Source organism: Macrosteles quadrilineatus, unplaced genomic scaffold (assembly GCF_028750875.1).
Source record: "Macrosteles quadrilineatus isolate MER2022 unplaced genomic scaffold, UCM_ALF_1.0 Scaffold_4__1_contigs__length_99947679, whole genome shotgun sequence".
NCBI lineage: Eukaryota > Metazoa > Arthropoda > Insecta > Hemiptera > Cicadellidae > Macrosteles > Macrosteles quadrilineatus.
Genome location: NW_026542597.1, coordinates 91,570,058 through 91,595,421, shown reverse-complemented (window position 1 = coordinate 91,595,421; position 25,364 = coordinate 91,570,058). Strand labels below are relative to the sequence as shown.

General features: G+C 34.9%; 2 protein-coding genes across 5 annotated transcripts in view; one reads left to right on the top strand and one right to left on the bottom strand.

Moving 5' to 3' along the window:
• LOC128991539 (trithorax group protein osa-like) overlaps positions 1-11,692 on the bottom strand; it is a 105,868-nt gene extending 94,176 nt beyond the window's left edge. For all 4 annotated transcript variants that reach the window (XM_054414514.1, XM_054414515.1, XM_054414516.1 and 1 more), the window contains exon 1: positions 10,603-11,692. In XM_054414514.1, coding sequence (XP_054270489.1) covers positions 10,603-11,469 — 867 coding nt within the window. In that variant the 5' untranslated portion in view covers positions 11,470-11,692. The remainder of the gene's footprint in view (positions 1-10,602) is intronic.
• Positions 11,693-12,327: 635 nt separating this feature from the next.
• On the top strand, positions 12,328-17,711 carry LOC128993317 (protein jagunal-like). The gene is made up of 4 exons (XM_054417133.1): positions 12,328-12,511; positions 13,716-13,857; positions 14,381-14,596; positions 15,420-17,711. The coding sequence occupies exons 1-4, from the start codon at positions 12,423-12,425 to the stop codon at positions 15,546-15,548; spliced, it is 576 nt and encodes a 191-aa protein (XP_054273108.1). The 5' UTR covers positions 12,328-12,422; the 3' UTR covers positions 15,549-17,711.
• Positions 17,712-25,364: the final 7,653 nt, after the last annotated feature.

The window sequence follows — 25,364 nt, the reverse complement described above, 5'->3', positions numbered from 1 at the left end:
AACCTTTGGTTAGGCCTAAACTTCAAAGCTGAGAGGTTGGCGGTTCGATCCTAAGCATTGTAAATTCTTGACCAACATGTCATTTTGCCAGCCTAGATTGACGATGAAATTATGTTATTGACTAGATAAAGCCCAGGATTTGAAATGCTCTCTAAAAAAACGCAAAATTCACCATTGGCGTTAAACCGCTCACAAAATTACCACAAACAAATACATTCATCCCTTCCAGCACTTGGAGAAGAACAACATGTAAAGAGCACTGGCAAAGATCTGTTTACAATAGGATGACTCACTCACACACCTGTGTTAGTCCCGCATGATAAACGATTCTGTCAAGTTCATTATCATTCCCCCCTCCCACCCTCATCTACCATCTCTGTCACACTCACGGGCCGAGACTATCACCCTCTCTCTCTCACACACACACTATCAGATTGCCCGATACGGTGATACGGTTTCGTAGTAAACAGTGAAACTTATCAATGAAAGTGATACCGGTGTTATCACGTCCTTGGCACTTTCAAGGTCCAGATGGTGGATTTGAATTTGTGATGAATATTGTCTGGAAAGTGAGGTTGAAGTGCACACCTTAAAATCAGAAGGTCACTGGTTCGATCCAAGACCATTCTGATGTAATCCAATTGTCAATTAACGATGTGACAGTAGAACCTCAATAGCAAGTCACCCTTGGGGGACTTGTTATTGAGGTTCTACAGTATCTTATTTTAAACATTCAACAGATAGTAACAATAGAATGGTTTGAACCGATCCCTAGAAAAGAGGATAAAAACCCCTATGTAAAATTGTATTGTGAACTTGTATTGTGAACGTCAAAAACTAATTGAAATCAAACCATGTCAAAGCTAAACACCTAAAAATAAAACGTGAAATAAGCTTAATTAAACCGTGTTAAAATGGTCATGTCAACTACACATTATATACATTCATTACCTTTTCATACCTGGGATAGTCAAAGGTACAACCTTATAAACACAACTCCAAAATCATGTTAAACCTTAACTGAGAGCAAAGAGCAGGTAGAGGGAGGAGAGTAGACAACTACACTACCAAAGTCCACACTGTCACAGACATGTACAGTCCAGTTTAATGGGTAGTAAACCCTACGTGTAGATCCAATACCATTAAACCTTTATAGACGCAACTCCAAGAACTAAACCTCAACTGGTGTCTTCCGTGACTTGAACTTTCTCTTGAGACTATCCTACATGTTTTAAGAAACTAACTGAAAACTTTGGAAAAATTGACATTAGGCTTGGGACCTATATTCTAAAGCAGTCTTTCACAACTTTTTCCCCTGTCAGGGTGTCCACAGAAATTTTGTCATCAATTTCCCTGACTTTCCATGACTATCCATGACCATTAACCATTGATTTCCATGACTCACGAACTAAACTCAAAAATTATAATATACCGTACACACACGAATACTACTGCCTAGACAAGTTATTTCACAGAAAATATTGAAATATGTATTATCAGATAACAATGGAGTAAATAGGTACAACAATGAACTAATACAAACTCAAAACCCATAAACTAGGACAACTGTATTAATTGAAATTGTCGTACATTTGTTAAAAAATCGGAAAAATGCTACAATAGTCGCGGTTACGGCCGACTAGAGCATTGAAAGGTCCCCTGAAATCCATCCATCATTGGGGATTTCCATGACTTTTTGCCTATTTCCATGACTTTCAATGACCATAATTTTTTTCCATGACTTTCCATGACTATCCCTGGCTTTCCAGAATGTGGACACCCTGCCTGTGTGTGTGCCTATACAAATTTACTTGGATAAAGAAAATATATTTGTTACCAACCATTGACTAGCCTAGGCTAAACAGAGTAGGCCTATACATATAGACTCGGCGTATTTTCAATGGTAAGTCACACTGAGGTTATTTTGGAAAATATTTCTAAGCCTATTATTTATTTCTAAGCTATCCTATTTTTCAACCAAATGAACCTTATATTTTTGTGGAAAGGCTTATATTTTTACAATTAATTAAATTCTCTTCAAGTAGACTACTGAGCACTAGGGGCAAGAGTTTAAATTTTGCTTACATCACTCAATTGCTGTTATTTTGGATACTTCGGTTTTAACCAATAAAATAATCTCATTCTTGTTGTTACGTCTTGTAAACGGCACACGATGTGGCCATGAACTGATGTCGATGCATCAGCCCAAACAATCCCGACAAAAAATACTCCAGAGAGAACATCTAGGTTAAATCTTTGTTTCCCTTGTCTGTGGTTAAATGTAACACCGCATTGAGCTCTGATTAGGCAGACTATTGTTGTATGTACGACGGTGGAGATCCACTAGTCTAAGACACCGAGTTCTTTACAGATACACTTTTATCGATTTACCTAGCTAATGCAAGTGCAACTAAAAACGTAAAGAATAGAGAAATATTCCTACGTAAAGTTAAGTTTGTGGCAGATTATGCTGATTACAGAAAAAGCTTTTAAATTTACGATTAAAAACATCTACTGTTATGAAACAAAAAGAAACAAGTTAATCTACAACCAAATATAGTCATTCTGGGGTAGGTATACCTAAATTGACATTTAAAATCAAGCTTTGTCAAGAATAAGCAACAGCATAGTGTGATAGAAAATGCAGATATATATGCAAAAGACCAAGGAAACTTCTGCTGTAAGATAACAACGACAACTTCTGATGTTGATTAAAATAGGTTTAATGAATTTTCACCAACGGCAAAGAAGGAAACAAAAGGACAAATTTAACAAAACGTTTAAGTAAAATGGTTTTAACATTGGTTTGAACCAAATGTGAAATGTACCTAACAAGTTAAATAGCTAAACCCCATCGGAAACTCATAAATTTTTATATCCTAAATTCAACAAGTTTATTGCCAATTAATCCACAAGGTTTTAATTAACTTTCTATGAAAAACAATAAAGGGATCTAAAAATTGATTAGGAGTTTTGATTAATTCACCTATGATGAAGAGGGGGTGGTTAAAAAAAACAACCAAGAAAGTAGGCGCCATAAAAAGGTATCAAGGGAGCCGTTGTATCTGTATGAAGGGAAATAACCATAACACTGGGGCTCTATGGGCTATCTGCCTTTACGGCCTTCTACCACCACGCTGCTTCTCCACGCTGACTTCAAACTTATCATCCTCTCGCTGATGCGACACTTAGTTAACCACAAAAACCAAGAAGTTAAGCTAGTTATACCCCAGAGGTTTATTATAACTGGGATAAGCTTTTAAGTTGACTTGAATTTAACTGATGGTTGTAGGCCTAGGTAGAAAAATTAGTAAAGTGAAACAAAACACAGTGGGTCTCAAATGTAAATGGCTTAACAAAGTTCACATAGCCTACTGCAAAATAGAACAAATAGTTAAGTAAAGAAATATTAGGCGAAAAACCAATTTAACTAATTATTCATGGAAGCTAGGCTAAGCCTAACTAGGATATTATAAACTACAGCTACATCACTGTAGAGCCTAACGTAAACATTCTATAGACAGCCCCCTTTGTTTGATATATATACATGGGCACCGACTTACAAAACTAATTGGTGGGGCAAGATCTTGGGCGGTGTCAGTCAGGGAAGGTGCAACCGAGTCCCGTGATATACATATTGTATTGTATTGTACAGGAGGGGCCAGGGTGTATGAAGAAAATTTGATTTTCCATTGTTAAGAAACAAAATTTTCGGCCATTCTTTAATCATAACAATTCCAAATAGAAGCTCAATTTATGCTCTATTTCTCATATTTCGGTTATAGGCCTAGGCTATTATAAATATGTTGACACTATTTCCAATGGACTAAGAAAATATTTATAGTAATTTCTGCACCAATGTTAGTAGCCTAAGTAAATAATCTATTGCCTTTAATTTATTAATCCTTGGCAAATAAAAAACAAATAGGACGTAGTTGACAATAGGATTGACTTGTTCATGAATAACAATTTGTGTACGTAATCCACTATCATTAGAACGAAAACTACCAAACAAACCTAATTATCACAATCAACACCAAGCCTATCCTTTGTAAATGCTACAAAGATAAAAACAAAGAGACGACAAAAACGGAAAATTTGTGACACAATGTGTAAGTGAGAGTTTTAATGGAACTAAACTGCAAACTAAGTCAATTTATTATTTTAGGCTGTGTCATTTAATTTTACTTTCACCAACTAGTAAAAACACAGCCTACACTAAACTGCCAACGCTAACTGTATAGATAGACTGACCCCAACCTTGAGGTGTTTGCAACGTTGGTATATGTTTATATTAATTTTACCAAGGGGCATAGAGCGCCGAAATCGTTCTGGTAAACTTGTTAAATGCTCTTGGCTGTACGATTGAGTGTCAACCCGCTTCTCCGATCTTGGCCACGGCTGTAGCTCGCTTGGTTTATAGTGGGTTTATTAAACGGTTGGTCTACGAACAATATAATAATTTGATTGCACGATTTCGTACTGAACATTGGATTATTGTTCGCCAATCTTCCCCAAGTAAACAATCAGCAACCTGGGCAACTAACTTGCCATCTATTGTAGCATCTTTGTTGCAACCTGCTCTGGGGATATAAAAATATAGTTAACAAACAACAATAATTTTAATTAAAGATGGAATCCAAATTAAAATGTGTAATAACACTTTACTTTTTGAAGGTAGGTAGGTACCACAATCTACCATACAAAATCTTAGATTTATTCTTACTGTATCGCATGTAACACGATAGGCTCCCAAGAATTGGAATCATTGGATCTCTTACAATAATATGTGATTAGGGGTAAAATAATTTCAAGGGGATTTGAAAATGACCCTTGTTATCAATCAAGATTCTACTGTAGCCTACATTATTTTTTTTTTCAATAAGGAAAATATCGCTATGAAGTCAGCGCCCATGTTAATTAAGATAGGTAGTATATATAGCCAAGAAAATTATCACAACACAATATTCCCTTTCCCGCATGAAATAAGGAGTTTTTCCAAAAAAAGTACGATAGACATTCCATCAATTAATGAAACATGGAGGAAAAAAGTGTTTTTAAAATAATCTATCATAATTAAATAAAGATGTTGAAATATTTCAATTTCGCTAAAGGCCTATCCTACACACTGCTGCTAAATTTCACAAAATAAATCATACCAAATACTGGGCTAATCGTTGGGGTCGTTAGTGTCTAATAACAACACTCGCCCAAGTTAGCGGTCAGCATCACAGAGTCAGTTGGAAAAGCTTTACAATCATTCCCTAAGTTACCATTCGCAAATAAGATTCCAGATTTGTTACCATTCGCATTCGCAAATAAGATTCCAGATTTGGACCACTTTGCCTAAATCAAATTATCTTATCGAAATGGCTCTCTGCAAAATATCACAGTTAAAAGCTGACACAAGAAATGCGGAAGTTAAGATTGGTGGCTGCACTAATTTATGTGATCACATACCGAGGAAGGATGGTAAGTTTTAAGAACAGTGTACTGAAAGAGGCTATTCACAAAATAGACCTATGATAAAAATATGAATTTAAATTGAAGTCAAGCAAATACAATAACTTAGTAGGCCTAAGCTGAATTTAAAATGTCTAGTGCTTTAAAACCGACAGAAACAAACTTAGACACGGTCTGGGGTTTGAGCTCCGTTATTCAAAATCCACACCCCCGCATCCAAAAGAATACTTTGCTTAACTTATGATGGCTTTGTCCCAAGCTTAAAAAAAATAATAAATGGAACAAAGGGCCATTCAATCATGACAAAAATTAAGGAATTCAATAAGACCGTAAAACAGGACCGCAAAATGTATTGAACGACAAGCTCTTTTTTGCATCAAATATAGGACTATCCGATACAGCAATAAAAATAGTCAAAGAGGGATACAAACAAAAGCATAGTCCTACACCTGATAAGAAAGATTAGGGGTAGGGATACAAGAAGACAATGACACCAGCATGCAGCTGTCAGTCTAGACTCTACTCCTGTGTCGTGTAAAGAAAAAAAAAGAAAAGTAACTCTGACTTAGACCAATATTCAATTTTAACTGATCAGCTTAGCAGTTTTGGCTATTTTTACGCTCTCCACCTTGCCCATTTGTCGTCAAAAATGTATCAAATATTTTTTCATCATCTTTTTGTGAGAATGAAATAAAGATGAAGACGTTCCCCAGAAGATGATCAACCATGAGGATCGAAACCAGTCACCTTTCAAGGTCACAAGGATAATAAAAATAAGTTATTAGACCTGCATAAGTAAAAATAACAGAATATTTTAACCCCCAGGGATCAAGAATGTTACTGTAGTACCCCAATGGTGATAAAACCTACCTAGCTTAACTTACATAACGCTAAACTGACACGAGGTAAACCTTAGTTACCTTAGCCTAGGCTACCATTTACAACTCACAAAAAGGAGGATAGATAAGTTACTAATTGGTGTCTTTGAAAATTGATTTCATCACAAAATTAGGCAAGTGCCTAGGTATAACTAATAGCCTAAGACATTAACATTTTTTGATACAACTAGGTTATTAGCCTTGCGACGGTTCTGTAGCTTATTAAGGGAGGTCGTCCCGGCTATCCATCCCATGTTAATTTCTTCAACATATTTAAAAAAAAGTACAGTATTAGAGTTAGGAATCTCACTTTGATGTTAGGCTACTGAAAAGAGTACCGGTATGAGTAATTAGGCCTACAGCTGGTAACTTTTTAAAATACTGATCAGGTAGGCCTACGGTACCTAATCTTTTATATTTTTTTAATCAGTAGCTTTTTAAATTTTATTGATTAAAGTTATATTTATTTGTTTTACATTTTTTTTTTATCCCAAACAATAAAAAATAATGTTCTTCTGTAAGTCTTTCTGCACTTTTTCCATTAATAATATTCCGATATAGGCCTATAGGAATGGTCTACAGTTTTAAAAACATTTATTGAACTTTGTAAATTATTATAAAAATCAATCAAAACTGTCTTCAATCAAAAAGTTACCAGCTTTAATTAACTTAAAGGCCTACTCATTAAAATAGTACACTCTTATCAGTAACATCAAAGTTAGATCCCTAACTCTAAACAAGGATCCCACAAAAATATCTTATAAGTGAATTCCCTGACCGATTTCAGTTAATTTCCCTGACCACGGCATATTTTAGGTACCGGTACAGGTACATTGAGTTTTCTTAATATTTAGGTACGGTATTTATAAGTTAAGTATTTATCAGTTAAAAAACAACTTGTTTTTATTTAAAACTGCCTCCACCATCCCCATAGCTGCCAAACACCTCATTTTAGTGAATTTCCCATGCAGTAGGCCTACACTCCCTTTTATCCGGACACCTTTTAACCAGACTACACTCAGCGGAAATGACATCTCTTTAATCGGACTATTTTTATCAGCATATCGGTTTAACCAAACTAACTTAGATTGGCAAGAAGTGGCCAGTACTAAAACAACTGTTCTTGTGGGAAAGACTTGGGACCAGTGATCACATGTCTAAATACAATGCTCGGATCCTAAATTTAAGTCAAATACAGTAGGCCTATGCATTCAAGTAAACGGTCCATTTTAACAAGCTTTTGGGGACGTCGGTTTAACCAGAAAATTTGTTATCCAGACTGGCTACGGTCCCGAGGATACCGGATAAGAGGGAGTCTGTAGGGGACAAGCTATTACCAGAGGTCTCATGATAAGACATCTAGACCGGCGACCGATTTAAGTACTGTAGCTACTTTTTATATTTTGACAAATTTCATTATTTCATATTAATCTATTCAAAGATTTTAATAAAAACCACTCCTTATTATATTTTTTGTAGCAACAAACCCATGAACTTTTTAAAATTAACCTTATTTGAATAGGAAATAATTTTAAAGGAATCTTTTAGAAATCCAGCCAGGTAAATGGAAATTTGCTTAATTTGAGGGTTTCTGTCGCGGGGATATTAATTAATACAATACCAAATAAGAAATCAAATTCTAAATAAGTTAGGCTACTTGGACAGCACTAAAAATAAAACAAAAACAATGGTACCTAAGCTTAATTAACCCTTAATTTGGCAAACAAATCTTTTTTTGAAAACTACTTTTTCCTTGCAATATTTCAATCAAAAGGGTCCAAAGGAACGTCAAAAAAATAATTTTAAAATTCTTATAAGTATTTTTCACAATTTTTTCATGTGTGCCATTTTTGGCACTTTGCCAAAGATGCGGAGATTTCTCTAGGAATCTTATGTTGAATTAAATACAACAAGTTTATCTGTATAGCACTTAAAAATAAACTTTAGGGTTTGAATAAGTCGACATTATCACATATTGGATATCAAAATTGTATAACTATAATTATATGTAAGATATAAAAAAATCAATTTCTCCACAAAAGTTATCAATCCCATATAAAATGGTATAAACATCATTATAAAAAATGAACTAAAATGTATACACTTGTAAAACCTAAACAAAACTATGTGACAACAATAGAAAATACATTATTATATAATTTATTGATATTTCAATAGTCATGCCCATCAGGAAAATCGTTTGAAATTTCATTAGAGTATGTCCATCAAGAAACGTCATCTACTTTTGGTGAAACCCCACAAAACAATTGCTATTTTCTTTCAGTTACAGCCTCGCATTGCACTTTGAACACTCTATCGACGATTTTTTGTTTTTGCAAAACCTGCATCCACCTCTTGATGTATGCAAAGAAAGGGTAGTGTCCAACACCATCAAAGCGTACATCCTCAACATACATCAGAGCAGCTGGCGTTAGAAGAAGTAAATACTTGTCTTTTAGAGCTTGTCTTTTACTCCTTTCTTTGGTTAGCGATTCAAAAAACCCATAACTAAAATTCTTTAGTGACATAATATTGTCTTGCTGGTTTTCAGTTTAATAATTTTCAACGTAGCAGCAATGCGTTATTCCACGATATGTCGATACGGTGACAAATATTTGTAAGTACCAAAGTCTTTATCGGAATGCACAGTCAACTTTCATATACGAAGTTTCACTTTCAGCAGGAAATAAAACTCTTTTTGGTAGATATTTGTTGCCATGGATGGTCGGGATTTGTTGTAAAGCCAAAGTCTTTTCTAAACAGCCTAGTGAAAAATCTTTCCTCAAAAAAACATTTTTATTTTACAATTTGTGGAGATAAGAGACATACATTTACAAATATAAATACCTTTCATTGTTTTATAAACAGTGTGCCACTTTAGGCCCACTCAATAAACTAAAAAAAATAACTGCATCTTTGATAATGTGCCATTTTTGGCACGCCCAAAAATTTTCATTGTTTCCTGGTTCTTTGGCAATGTGCCATTTTTGTCACACTCAAATTGTTTCGTTTATAAAAAAATCAATATTCATATTTAAGCTAATTACTGACCTGGGTTATGTTTTCTCATCTTTAATCTGTGCAAATCACTTAGATATATAAGTAAACAGCCTAAAATATTGAAATAAGAAGTAATTTACTAACCTTCTACACTAAGCCTCCATACTTCCTTTTCTATATGTTGGTCTAAAGTGATAGTAATTTCCAAATCATCCACTATAGTGCACTACACCATAATAGCAATAGGCAAAGGACCTTTGGACACCGTTTGTTGGAATTAAAAAGTTAACAGGCGAACGTGAAAACTTTTTGAATCCTCATGTGCCAATATTGGCACGCTGTCAAATTAAGGGTTAAAAATTACATACATACACACCGCAGTTTTTTCAGAACTTATCTTTTCAGCAACTAAACTTAGGCTCTAATATCATTTCAATATAACTTAGGTAACTTACGGTAGGCCTAGACCTATCCAAAAAGTTTAGAAATCTATCTAGGTATCTAAGTTTTTTTGTAAATTTCCCAGACTTAACTTAGCCTAGCTTAACATTATTTTTTAAGTTCTTCCCTGACTTGCGGCTTTTTTTCAAAACTTTCCCTGACCCTACAAGTTAACTTAAACGTCTGTTTCCCGGACCTTCCAGGTCCGAACTTAAAAAAATGTAGGTACTTAAGTTTACCTTAAGTTTTGAAGAAATTGACATGGGATAGGATAGATAGGCGGGACGACACCCCTTAAGTTACGAAGCAAAACTAGCCTGCACCTCTAAAACTTCGCTAACTAACTTACCAGCTGAGTTTGGGAGAGTTTTCTTGAAAACAGACCTATGTAGCCTAGTACGGTACGGTATTGACTCATTTAAAATGTTCTTTCAATATTTAAATAACGGTATCGATCCGATAATACTAAAACGTGTGAAAACTAAGACTTTAGGCCTAAGCCTATCCGATACGATAATAAAGTTACGTAACACACCAAGTTGATAATAATAATATGTAGCCTAGGCCTACTTAAGTAGGCCCTAGACCTAACATTTTTCATTCAATGAATACCAGCCTTTGAAAAATAAGCTAACTCAGGCCTAAATCAAGGCCTAAGTTTTGAGGGACTGTACTCAATAAGTTTACAGTAAGTTAGGTAGGCTACTGCATAGGCTAACTTAACTTAGTAGCTCAAGTTATAGCCTAAGGTATGTTAAGTTAAAAGGCTAACTTAGGCCTAAATAAAAAATGGCATAAAGATAAGTAATGATTAACTCACCATTGGAGGTTGTGGCCGGTATCCCGGGAGGCCTGCTTGAGCTCCATACGGACCCATTGGTCTAGGCGGCCACGCTTGATTATACGGCATGTTTCCTTGGCTCTGTTCACCTCCTTGTTTCCCCATACTATAGTCTACATAACTGTTCTGATATCGATGCACAGGGTTGGAGGACTGGAGAAGTTGATTCAAGGTTGGAGTAGGTCCTGTGGGCTGAGATATGCTCTGCCCAGATAAAAATCGTTGTTGTTGTTGTAGATGAGGAGAATAATTACCTGGAGATCCCAAGTTTGGGCTTGTACTCACAGGTCTTTGAGGTACAGGTGTCCCCGGCCCCGGAATTGGTTTAGAGGTAGCATATGCATGTCTCATTTGAGGATTAAATGGCCCAAAATTTTGCTGATGAATACTATTTTCTCCTCCAGGTTGCAAAGGACTCCCACTAGAATGTTCAATATGATAACCACTCCTTTGGGGAAATGGCAATCCATAAGATCCAGGCATACTTTGGTTCCCATTATCAGGGGAACCTTTCACAAAGTTGGGATCACTTTGTTCAACATGAGAAAATTGTTTATTTTCAATATGGTTAGCTTTTGAAAGATCCTCACTATTAGAGCTAGGATCTGGGTTGTGAATTCCCGACCCAACACTAGTGTCTTGGCGATATTGACTCATTTCGGCAGAAACTGTATTTTGTCCTGACGATTTAACTTTAGGATTAGCACCATCAAATCTAACTAAGCTACGACCACTATTTCTATCTGTTCCATTTTGTAATCCAGAGTTTTCAGTTACACACTGTTCTTGCTGCACATTTTCCCGATTCACCTCATTTTGCTGGGGTTCAGATTGCGTTGCAGCCATGTTAGGCACAGCCTCGATTGCTGCCAACACCCCGCCACTGCAACATCCAAAGAATGCTTATTTTGGAACTATAATAATTGTAAAACACTTCACTGGACACCATGACGCACTCATCACTCGACTCCAATCACGATAAAAATTACGAACTATTGAATTTAAACGCAAACTGACACAAAAGCGGACACATTTTTACACAATCACATAAGCATTTCACATTTCTACATCATGGATGCAAGCGCGAAAGGAGGTTAGGGCAGAGAGGTTAGATAGTATTCATACGCGACAATAACAAAAGACACAATTTATAGTATTCAACGTTTCTGCAGCTTCTCAATGCAAATAATACCGGTTTAAATGTTTGGGCAAGATGGTTTTAATTGTATTTTAGATTTTATATCAATTTATTACACTTAAACATGCCAAATTTCAAGGGACTATGTTTTGGTATAACCGAATTAAAAGTGATCGTTTACAAGTGTAGAACTGCTTTGTCAAGAATGTACAAATACAATTATACTACAACTAATCTAATATTCTAGCTTTTTAAAAATTAAAATTAAATGGAAAAGAGTGATATTTAAAAGTTTATAGTTTGCAATACAAGTAATTTATTTCAGAAAAAGTCAACTGAATCATTGGATGATTCCATATTTAGACGCTCAGCTGACTAAAGTTGTTTGAAGTGTCCTCCTCCGCTTCGTCAAATACTTCCACGTTCCCTCCCTTGGAAGCAGCACTTGCCAACTCGACTAATGCCAAGTAGTGCCAACCTTCCAACAACGCAACTCATCTCAACTCAACTCAACCACGGGCTTGCCAACCATTCAACGATTCAACCAGAACCAGAACAACCAAGAACCAACATCTATTTTCTAACCTGATGGGTCGCTGAAGATTTCAATATTGGTTTCAAGAATTTTAGAAAATTGTATTTGTATTATTGAAAAAGTAAAATGGCTTCAAAAGGAGGCCCTATGGCCGCAGGAACTGACGGCACTGATTTTGCTCACAGACAAAGGGTAGCAGCACAATATCAAATCAGGTAAATACTTGAAAAGCGAGGTTATTTTTCCATCTAGGCCAGCATGTTAGGTTATTTTAAATTACCCCTCAAGGTTTTGTTTATTTTTTACAGACTGTTCTTAAACTAACCCTAGTTTTTATAATGGATCTAGTTCAACCCAAACTCATTCAAAAATTGATGGTCCTGGAAAAAATTAAATGTTTTAAGTTAAGGTACCTTATTTAGGAAATCAGATCTCAAGTTATCTTAATTTGTTGGCCACCTAACTCACTATCAAAGAGGCTACGGTACCTAAGGTCTACATCATTTAGAATAAACTGTGAAATTGAATCTTAGATGTAAATTAGGCATAACTCAACCATTGAGATGTAGGTAGTCCTACTTAAGCCTTAGCTAACATAAGTTATGCTACCAACTTAATAACTTTCATCATCAAACCTACATAAATCAGTAAATTAAAATCCTAGCGTAGCATTTTTTGATCATTTTCCACTTGTGACATTGGAAACTAAGTTCAGTTCTTAAAACTCTCCACGCAGAGAAACAAAACAGCACACAACACTCGGTTTCTATTTAAATTAAGATACATTCCTCTTTTAAATAAAAAAATTCTTTAACTTTATGGTTTTCTAACTAGGCAAGGTTTTTAAGCTATGGTTCTTTAAAGCTATTTGTGGTTTATAAACAATATAAATCTGAATCAATGATTAAGTTAGTAGGCCTACATACTCAAGTGGAAAAGCGAAGCATTTGATTTGCAATTGAGTGTGACCGTGAAACAACATTCAGAGGTTTCTGCCAGCTGACTGATTAATTCTTGGAGGTGGTAAACTTGTTGATTATTGATGTGATGAAATCCCTGATGATCAGCATTTTGAAAGATCCTCACTATTAGAGCTAGGATGTGGGCTGTGAATTCCCGACCCGACACTAGTGTCTTGGCGATATTGACTCATTTCGGCAGAATTTACCTGCCTTGATTACGGTAGGTCCCTATCTACTTGATTTGACTTTAAAAAGCTATAAGTTAATCCATAGGCCTACCAATCACAAAATTAATTTGGTCTTCCTGAGATAAACTGGCGGTAGTCATTCATAACAGCATGTTTTTTGTTTTTTTTTATAGCATGTTACTCCTAACTTCATTGCTTAACTTATCATATATCCCTGTTGATGTCCTATTCATCCATGGCAGATAACTCTATTAATGATTTTGTTTCAGTGCTCAAAACAAGTCTCGGTTAAAATACTGCATTTTCTTCCATTACCTATTATTTTTTGCGATGCTCGCCAAACTGTCTGCGGACATTCTCGATAGACTTGATATTTTCATTCTTGAAATAGAAGAACTGGCAGTACCAAAGGTAAGAAAAATATTTTATTTTAATTAAGAAAACCTTAAGTGGCATGTTACGGCGTGCCTAACCAGTTCAAATTTCATATTTCTGTTTGTAGCGAAAGATTGTTCAACAATGAAAACAGCTGACACAAATTTCCCACAATCCACCAACCATTGTTGATGTTGTTGCGGTGATGGTGAGATGTTAAACTAAAAAATAAATCACAATAAAACACTCAAATTAGATCTTGGAAAACAATAATTTTCTTAAATATCAGCTGTCATTAAAAATTAATACCTCTCTTCGGAATAAAAAAAATCTTGTAATTGGTGAAACTAGGCTAAAGCATAGTTGTTTTGATTTGCACATTATCTTATTTCAACATATTTTCAAAGAAGGTTTGAACTTAGAATCAACTGCTATATATTCATTCAGTTAATCATGGTTTAGAACTGTTACTAAAAAAGATAAATCTACATTAATACAACGTAGTAAACTAATTGTCCTCTAAAAATATATAGGCTAATATTGTCTTCTTCTTCCATAGCCACTACTATGGGAATACATTTGGTGTATAAGCTTGCTCCTGTCGTTTCTGGGTCTGGCGGCAGTTAGAAAGAACAGGATCGTAGTCATGAAGCGATACATGATTGGAATCTGTGTGTTTGGTTTCGGACCCATCCTTTACGCTGCCATCTACTACTTCTCCGAGGCCTGGCAATATATTACCACCGGAGACACTGAGGATATCCAACTATGGCAGGTGTGTGCTTTATCTATAAATTCAGACTAGGTGATTGATTGAGAAATGCAGAAGATAGTTGCAATAATTAATGTAAATGATAAGTAAAGATGTTGCAGAAAGACGTAGGTAATGGGACTGCAATATAGGATAGTTCTTATTTACAAAGATTTTGAATCAAGATATTGGTTCTAATAAAGTCAAGCTCATTAATTGTTAAAACACACAAAGAATCAAACATTAAAATTGAAGAAACATTATGCCCAGTCTATTATTTTTGGATGATATTACACATTAGGCCTATTTGTATGAAACTTAGTTCAATAGAGATTTGTAAAAATGACTAGGCTAATTTATTGAGTTTATTAAAACTGTACCGGTAAGTAATTTAGTACCTAGTGAAAGATGAATTCATGTGTCAGTTGAATTTATTCATTCCAGTAGAATCTCGATTACTGTAGGGTAATTATAAAATCAACTGATAGCTGGAAAATTTGTCAAGTAAAAGGTAAAGCGTTATTTAAACAAGTGTGAAAAAAGTTAAGTCACAAGTCATAAACCCCATTTTATAGTGTGAAAACAAAGAGCAAGTCAGTAGGGTATGGTATGGTCAAGAATATAGACACCTGAAGTTTGCTTTTTCTCATGAGTTTTAATCGTTTGTAAAAAAAGTTATCTATAACCACCTGTTAGGCCTATATTATTTGGGCAGTCATTCATAGATGGATATTTTAGCTCTTGTAACCATACAAAAAAGTCAAATAATCGTGACTACTGTCTGTACAAGGTAGGTTTCCTAAGCATCACTTTCATAACACACGTGACAAATATTTTATGTTACCAGGGTTACCCGTACGCTCTCCTGTGGTATGCTTTCATCATGCTGGCCATGCAAGTGCATTCATTCTCGTTGTTGTTTGCACGCAACCTCATGGTGGCATGGTCGGCCAGAGGTACGAAGAAGATGGAGTAGAGTCCTTCCCCACTCCAGTACAGTGTTCATTGAGTTTTCCAATCTGAGTTCTGCCTGATAAACTCTAGTCTGCTCTTTAGAACAGCTGTGGTAGCATCAGTGTTGCCTTCTGTATCACTTGCAGTGATTGTAATTTACGTTTTCCAACTTAGTTTAACAGTGATGATTTTCGGAATAGTTCGGTGTCTTAAGGTAGAAGTCCTATATGCCATGAGATTCAACTTGTTCCAGGACTTTCTGTTTTAAACACTATAAAAAGTGCTGTTTTGGATATTGCTCAATAAGCTGTTTATTTTGTCCTCAACAGCACCTAGAGGCGATTTTATCAATCTACGAGAGCTCTTTAAAGTTTCACTATTTTTACATCCGATTGTTAGGCATAATTGCATTGTTGGGTACATAAATACTAATTTTGTGTATGCAACAAGTGTATTTGTGCACACTCATTAAATGAGCAAAAACACTCAGATTTGGCGTCTAATGCATGTGTTTGTTAGAGTGAATAACGGTTTGCAATACTTGAAACTGAACTTCGAACATGTAGGTACATCCTATTAGGTTTAATTGAGAACTGTACAATTTACATGATTCTAAAGCCTCGGTTTGAATGGCAACCATGGTGTTTATATGGGACATCTACTTTGGTCCGTTTGATTAATTATATATTTTTTTCTGTTCGGCCTAAACCCCAATTTTAATAGTAACCTATTTATTGCTTTAACTGTTTTTGTAAACTTAAATTCTTGCTAAAAGCTATTTAGTTGTATAAAATACTTAATATGAATTGTTCTCAGTTATAAGCCCAATGTTTTGTTATGGACTTAAACATTTTTGGTTAGTATTGGAAAGATTTACATTTTTATGCTAAATGCCGAGTTAAAGGATTCCTAGATTTAAGGGTGTGAAATAGTTTTTAGTTGGAATCAGATTCATAATGGGTAATAGTTTTAGAACTTAATTGATGTAATGGTGCTCAATGGATTAGTAGAATAACAAGCTCGAAATAGTTTAAATAATTTTCATTTGTTTATGAAGAATTTAGCAAATTATCAGTTTTATCAGCCTAAATTTTGTTTAATTTCCAAATCAGTACTTAAATGTAAAATTCTTGGATCACTGCAAACAACTGTAATACTGTACCTACTCCACTTTAGCTTGGATGCCATTAAAAATGTATATATTTATGGATAAACGTGAATGTCGATGGAATAGGATAATATTTTTATACTTGACGTAAGAACCTTTTCGAATGACAAGCAAAACTTGGCCAATTTCATCATTCGAAAACTATACTTCACTACTTAAAACCCCAACATTGAATCTTCAAACTTTATCATTTGTACAAACACATAACCTAATCAACCATTTTAAATCACTATTTTCAAATAGTTGTACTTCATTCATAAAGTGGATTGTTTACTCATGTAATGCCTAATATTTAAGCATATTTTACATGGATTTGATGTTCACTATACATATGTATTTGAAATTTCTAAGAGCACTGACTGTTGGTATGTATTTCAATATTTGTGGTCCAAATTAGAGGCTATAGGAAATCACATTTGGCAATATATTTTGTGCCAAAATTTTAAATCACCTAAATCATAGTTTTATACCTAAATGATCTGAATGCACAATTTTAATGTACAATGTTGCGTCCTTGAGTTGATAACTAGTTATGTAAACGTGTGTATAGTTGCCTTTATTTGTGTTGAAATTCAACGGCTAAACTTCTTTGTATGTTTTGAACTCGTTACGTAAAATTTTTACATCTGTGTTATTTTAGTGAATGAATCAGTCCATAAAATCCTAGGTGACTTAGTTATACTCCAAGCGATGCTCAATTTTATCCTCTAATTTGTTTAATTTACAAATTTACCTCGGTTGCAAGGCACTTGGCAATTAAATGTTGCTTGATCCCGACATACGTGTGCATTTAACTTCTACAGGTTGGTCTTGCTGTGATTAAAACATTGATGTTGTGATTGTTGAAATTTTATCGATGTGTTTTAAATAGTTTCAATGTGTATTGGATAGTTAATGTTGTAAGGCCCTCTGTGTTCACGTCCGGACCTGCGTACAGCCATTAGTTCCACGTTGTAAATATGACGAACCCTTCGAGGTTCACTTGTTTGTATAAAAAAACTTTATTGAACTTGTTAAGATTGTGTTTTATTTCTTTACCTGTTCAACAACAACTTAACAGCCTGGACCAAGATGTTAATTAATTGTTGTAAAGGTATAATTTTAATTTAATTACAGTAAGGATTTGTTTAAAAGCAACAAACCTTGGGTTTGGAAATTATTAAAACGTGTGTTTAATAAACAAACAAGTATTCAAAGCCTTGATCTACTACTTTGCTTCTTATCTAAGGATGTAAGTAACTTGTCAAATCTGAATTATTCTTGTTTTTGAGACAAAAGGTACAATAGAAATCTTGTTTGTAAAGAGAGACCCTAGATTTATATTAGTACAGATGGTAAAGCATCTGTAATTCTTTTTTTTCCATTACCAATTACCGGTATATCTCAAACTGCTTGAATAATATTAACATATAGTAAACATTTGATAAATCATTGGAAATTTCATAAAATGCAAGTTTTGTGCAATTTTACTGTAACATATGTTTAATCTATTATAAATATTTTTTTAGTATGTTTACAAATTTATTGACAACTTATTTACATCAAAATTATTGTTAAAAGAACATTTTTATAAAATACTCATTCTTCGATTCTTCTCTAACCTCAAGTAGCGTGCATTTGAATTGAGATTAATAAATATGGTGATGAAAAAACTTGATATCAACATTACGGTGCAAAACTTGATGATTGAAAACACTATTGATTCCACGGCTAGGTATTCACTGTGTTTTTGAGAAACAACTAAACTCACAATTCTGTTACTAGTTGTCATGTCCAAATGGAGATAGATTAGCCACAATGCAATATAACTTATTAGTGTCACGGTGCAAAGGAAAAATATATTGTTAAGTGAAACCCTGAACAAACTGTAAATCATTGGGAACACTTTTGACATTGGTAACAAAAGAAAAACTCTCCAAACACCGAGAAGCAAGAAGAAACTAAGACTTAAAATAATACTGCTATGAAAATTCCAGAATAGGTCAAAGTCAAAATAGTCTTGTTCTTTCACATAGTACATGTCTTCTAAATTGTATGTGTAACAGTCGTAAACGTGGATTAAGAAAACTACAACGACAAACACACTTGGAATTACTATCACCACAAGTAAAATACTTCGTGTTTCTGAGAAGAAAGTGTAAAATCCTTCATAGTTGACTCGGCAGAAAATTTCAAAAGAATACAACAATGTCATTAGGATAAAAGCTACGTGTTGAAATTGAACCCCGTTGCAATCTGTTACAGACGTGATTCTAGCAGTTTTCAGCGATACTCCTGTGGTTAGATATTCCAATATAAGTGTAACTTGGCTGAAACTGCGGAGATTTACATTGTACAGTGTGAGATCTACGAACACCACTTTGGTGAACATGTCTGCCCACGCGTTATTCACCAGCTCTGCGATCTTCGCTACAGTTTCATGCACCAACGGTCCGATCTTAGCTTTATACCCACCGCTGTTGTAGGTTAAACCGGATACACCTTGAAGCCTATAGTATGTTTTCATCCAGCTTGCTGTTGGTGAAACGTAACACCACGGGGACTCAACACATTCTTCTTTTGTTTTTGGTGAAGAAACAACACCCCATCCGATTGTGTACGGATTTTTATCCTCGTCTTCAGAACTCCACCGAGGCGAACAGCTGGTTGCGGACGGAGTAATGTTGTGGCAAGGACTTGGGTAAACTCGTAATTGTCTGAGGAATGGCGCACCGACTGTCACCCACGAATAATCAGATGTGTGATATTTGGAGCTGTCGTTAGGAAAGAGAAGCCACCCGTTATACCATCTGTTGCTGTAAATTATTTTCACAAAAGTTTGATCCAAATAGTTATTAAATTCAGAAACATCATACACATGAAAAAACCTCTTACTAGAATCACTTTTGGAAGAGGTCAAAAACATTTTTAAATAATTGTTTTTCAAATATTTGAAAGACCTTATTTGGTGAATGTTTGTGACTATAACAAATATGTAAACTAAAGACAAAAATATTTGAAACATTCTCTTAAACCTGTTGAACCTAAGAAGGTTCTTGAATAGTTTTTCTCGCTCTTTGTCACCTAAAGGAGTGTACATCTTGTGTTCCCTGTTCTTGATCAGTTGTTCATGATCGACAGATTTCATATCAGAAAGTATTTTTTGGATTTCAATTTCAGTGGCTCGATAATGAGAAGGGTTTATATAGCCCAATATTGCAGTCAACATAGAAGCCAGTAAAACAATTTTTAGAGGCTCCACAGCTACTTTGTGTTGAACATATGAAATAAGAACGGACGTGAGCCATTCCTTGCTCTTTGTGGATCCCATCTTAAGACCATACAGCAATATGAAGACCATGCAAAGAACTATAATTGAAACACAAACAATCCAAGTTATTATAAGCTGAATCTTTTTAGATTCAACAACAGACTGTCCTTGTGGTAATATTGCTGGAGCAGTTTGTTGATTTTGCATCATTATTTTAACCATAAAATTTAATATTTTATTTACACGTGTACTTTTACCCTTGTTATCTGCTGATCCTAAAACTGCTTCGTGGGAACAATGTACATGTTCTTGAAATTCTTTTGCAAATTCACTTTGTCTCAAATACAACAAACTGTGATTACTACTAAGGACATAACGATAGCTCTTTCTGAATAGGGAACATATGATGAAATTAGTTACAACTATTATACCAGTGGTCACTAAACTGATGTATAAATCTCTCATTTTTATTCCAAATTTGTAATCATCCGTCTGAACATTTTTTTTTGCACCTGTGTAGAACATGATGTTTGATAGCAAAGCGATTAGTAAGCTACTTGTGAAAATATTTACCCTGTGTATTCTCCTCACAATGCTTCTCGGATGTTGTGTAAATATCCCAGTGATAAACTTTTCTCCTCTAAAGCTTGCAGAAACATTGTCGCTCAATACTCTTTTTATCTCAATAATTTCATCTTTACTGGCTGGCAAAACTAGAGCTTCTGGATGATGTGTCACATTCAGATCAATCCACTGTTCGACTATAAACAAGCTCTCCAAACGATTGTTTACATCGAAAACGTGGATTCTGCTGCAATACCAGCCAGGACTCGTCCCGGAATTGTCATGCCATATGTGAAGATAACGGATGAGTCCGAGAGGTTTAGAACACAATATCAGAAACCAATCATCTGATTGTCTTCCTAGCACTTGATACTTGCTCTTGAGGATGTGAGGACGACTGATCGCCAGCTCTCCAATAATTCTAACTCCTACGTTAGCCGATGTTCCTGAAAAGAAACGAGAACTCGTACAAACCGCTAAGATATAAGGGACTGTGTCACCAGGAAAATTGTCTTCCAGGACGGTAACAGTACCAAGATACTTATCTTTTTTATCTAGAAAATAAGCGCAGACAGATAAAACCAAATAAGAGACAAATATAAATCCTACTACAGATACAACAATAAGATTACTTTGAACTGTTATGAAAAGCTGTATGTCGTTGACAACATCTATCCGGTTGGGAGCAATTGGAAATATTGCTGCGAATATTGACAGATGATTGCATTGACAGTGGATGCAATGGTCGCTGGTGTTTGGTCCAACATTACACCCTGAGGAACTCCATTTCACATTTTCCCATGAAACGCATGCGGTAGTGTTAACACTGAAAGAGTAAGTGAAGTTGGTGGTTTCAGTCAATGGTTTTCCTATCTCAGGTAGTACGCCCATGTAGTAGAATTTATTTGGTTTGGTCCTTGTTATTCTTGGCGAATAGTACGGTGACTGTTCAGTAACTAGGCTTGACAACGACATCATCATCTGATGAGTCGGTCTGTAGTCCTCTACAATGATAACTCTCAAGGGAACGTTTGTAGGAGGATAAAAGAAAAGCACAGATATCTTGCTTCCTGGCACAGGATCAAACCTATGCACAGAAACTTGCGAGTCCAAACTATCTTCGTTTGATAGAGGGTCTAATTGGATTGATTGAACAATTTTCTCAACGTTTGGCCATGAATCATTTACGTACATCTCCAAATCTATGACAGATGAAATCTTTCTTATTTTAACTATCTTGTCTTTAGACCGTTTACTCAAAGAAACGATCAGGATGTTAGAAACAGTAGATTTATCGGGCAGTTTGATTACAGTTCCTCTTACAACTCCGATGGAAATAGAAAAGTTTTCATCTGGCTTTAAACGTCTTTGCAATCGCTTCAAGGAATCTGATGAGAACTTCAGAGGGAAACCAGAATATTTCTCCAACATTTTTGAAATGCTCAAGTTATATTTTCGATCCTCCTCTAGAACATGAAACACAAAAGTGTTATTAGCAGAAGAAATTTTCGTCGGTGGCAAACCTGCTAGCTGTAAAGTTTTTAGAATGTTTTGAATATCATTGAATACTTGTTCCATTTGCATACTACTACGTGTTGAAAAGAGATAATTTCCAACGTCAATATTTTTACCAAACAAATCAATTTCTTCACCATCAACATTTACTGACAGCTCCAAAATGTTTAAGATTACCTCTAACACTTCTGTTGTTTCTTTGGTGTCAATTATCTCACTTTCAAGTAGTTCCTTCAACGTCCGTGTAATACGGAAAATCAGTCCTCGAGTTTCGTGGACCAATGTGAAATCTATATTACCTTCACCTAGTTTGGATAAGATGTTAAAAAGAGTTAAGGAACTAAGTTTTACATCATCAGTGTTGTGAATTTTGGCACGAACAAGATATTGAATTAAAATGTGTAACAACCGTTTTTTATCTGTGTGTTCTTTTACAATATCGGGAATAGATGAAACATACTGCATCTGTGTTGAAAGTAGATAATTCTTCAAATAAAAACTATTTAGTATTCCAAGCAACAGAGTGTCATTTTGTGTTTGGTTGTCTATGAGATTAACCTCACATTCCCTACTAACTCGCCTTAAGCCATGAATTATATAAATCACAACTACTCCCCTAGTGAGTATAACTGCTTTCAGTTGTCCTTCATTTGATGATCCAAGCCTTCTTCCATTAACATAAAAACCTTCAGTTGCTTCTTTTGATGTCTTATCGTAAAATTCAAAAGTAACTTCCTTTTTAACAGCTGAGCAACTTATATCAAAATAAGTCGCTCCCTTGATGCCTGCGTTAGGGTTGACTGAACAATTCCCTGAGTAGTTAAAGGGGTCTGTTTTGAAAAAGTAGTTTGTTGATAAATCTTCCCCGTTAACTTTGACTGTAGCTGTCACAAAATAACGAGTTCCACTCTCCAAAATGTTTTCTGGGATTTGAAATATGTATGAGGGATCATAATCATCTGTTAAGTTCACCGATATAATTTCTCCACTCCTAGCTTTTCTGCAAGTCCACTGGTAAGAGAGTTCATCGACATTATCGAGATACGATACCTTCAGTGTTAATTTACAGCTGACGGAAACTGTTTTCCCACAATTCCTTTGGCACAAAATCAGGGGATTTGGTTTATTCGTAACTATTACAATTTGGTAGCTAAACTGATGCAGCTTTGCGGTTTCACATTGTGTGCAGACTTTTTCATTGTAAATATCACTCCAAATCTCTAAAGTAAAGTTGAATTTTCCTTCCATCATCCGTGCCGCAGGGATGAAGTAATTTTCATCACTTTTCAAAACTACCGGTTTACACATGTTACTTACGTCTCTGTGGGTGTGATGTAAATCTGTGCAGCTCCATTTCGTAGTAATATCTTCGTTACCCCGAAGCTGGTTCGGATCTCTAGAAATTACAGCATTGAGCAACAATCCTTTGTTCACAGCAATGCTGCGTTCACTGCCACCTTCTATGACAGGCTCTAATGGTAAACTGTTTATATCGAAATAACAAAAGGCAAAGTTGGAAGACTTTTCCCCGTTAAATACATTTGTAACTTCCAGTTCAACTCTGTATGGACCAAAATCCAAAAGATCAGTTAACGGTCTAATGGTTATTGATGCTTCTTGAAACGTTTGCAAAGCGATTTCATTTACAACCTTTGGATTTGTCCTCAAATGCCAAATGTTCCAAGCAAAATTGCTTTTCAAACTTTTACCACAAATTTCCCTATTTCCGTCATCTTCAAACACATCTATACTATTACCATTGGGTAGGGTTATCAGTGAAGAGCTTAAATCAATTCGCAACCTTTTGTTAAAAAGTGTGGGTGTTCTATAATCCAGACTGCATTCTCTTAGTTTAATTGTAGGCACACAAAAATTATTTTCAGGGTAGTTTACAAAAACTGTAAACTCACTGGCAAAAATAATTGTTCCTTTGTGAATAACTTTTATTTGGAATTTTGTAAAGTATCCCAACACATTTTTACCCAAGTAAAGAAAGCCAGTGTCGTCGCCAACATACGGATTGTGCAAAAACAAGTAACGTAATTCACATTTGTACTTGTAATTACAACTAGAAGGACCACATTGCTCAGTTGATACTTTCATATTATCAAAATAACCATCCTCAGTTACCAAATGAACATCAATCGGTGATTCTTCATTCGTCAAACTAAGCATTACGTTAACAACTGTGCGTTGATACATTGCAATTGAATCTGCAAAATCTATTTCGTACAGGTGAAACAAGCCGAGATGTTTGTACTCTAAATCACAGTGTTTTCCCACATAGTTTGGTTTACATTCACAAAAGTAAAGCCCTTTCCATTTGTCTTGGCACGTTCCACCATTTTCACAGGGGTTTTTTGTTTCACAAACATTAGCTTTTTTCTCTGTACACCTTTTATTACCAACAATGAGGTATCGTTCAGGGAATGGAAAGTAGCATTTTCTATTTTCAGAATCTCCTGTACATAGGGAACAAGCTGCCCCTTGAATTTGTGTTGAACAATCTTCCTTTTTCTTACATTCATCACTATTAGATAATTTTATTAGGGTAAGCAACATTAGAACTGCATGTAACAATAAATAGTATGAAAACATACTTAGATTTCACAAGTGTTTTAAATGCTAGAAGGTATCAAGTCAATTTTAATTGTGTACAATTTTGTTTGTTTGTTTATTTGTACTGTCATATTGACTTTTGCACTTTGAAAACAGCTGTTTACAGACATTTGGGGGTTAGTATTGGAAATGTAATAAGTGAATGGTTTGGGAACCATTGTTTTTTTATTTTAACCAACCTTTCTAATTAAAAATATTTTGATCAATGTGTGTACTCCAGTACTGGTATGTTTGCAAAGGGAGATTAAAAAAAAACCATATTTAACTTAACAATGAAGTACTATATGAGGAATTCAACAAAAATGAAAATGTATCTCAAAAACTGAAAGAATGAATTATTTATACAAATAAACCATTCAAATAATTTATTAATTTATTTTTGTTATTGTATCCTTTGGTTCCATTATATATCATCAAATTAATCATGGCAAATGAAAATAATGTCATGATTATTTTGATTATATTTGTTTGGATTTTTTTGTAGAACTTCACAAATTTTTCACATGTACAAAACTAAACTACATGTAATCTAAATGTTAATGCTTTGATTTGCGTGGTGTATGTTACTCATCACATATTTTGAGGCAAGAATCTTATGTTTTGTAAAATCAGTGTACATAACCTACAAATTTAAAAATCCAGAGAAAACTTAGATAGAATCATTAAGAAAGTGGTTGGGCAGGGTGATGAGCTAATAATGAGTGAGCAAATCTTCAGAAAAA

Excerpts from the sequence above, each read along its gene's own strand:
- LOC128993317 (XM_054417133.1), top strand. The coding sequence starts at position 12,423 with ATGGCTTCAAAAGGAGGCCCTATGGCCGCAGGAACTGACGGCACTGAT. Across the intron at positions 12,512-13,715 it reads GCAGCACAATATCAAATCAG|TGCTCAAAACAAGTCTCGGT; the intron begins GTAAATACTTGA and ends ATTTTGTTTCAG. Across the intron at positions 13,858-14,380 it reads AAGAACTGGCAGTACCAAAG|CCACTACTATGGGAATACAT; the intron begins GTAAGAAAAATA and ends CTTCTTCCATAG.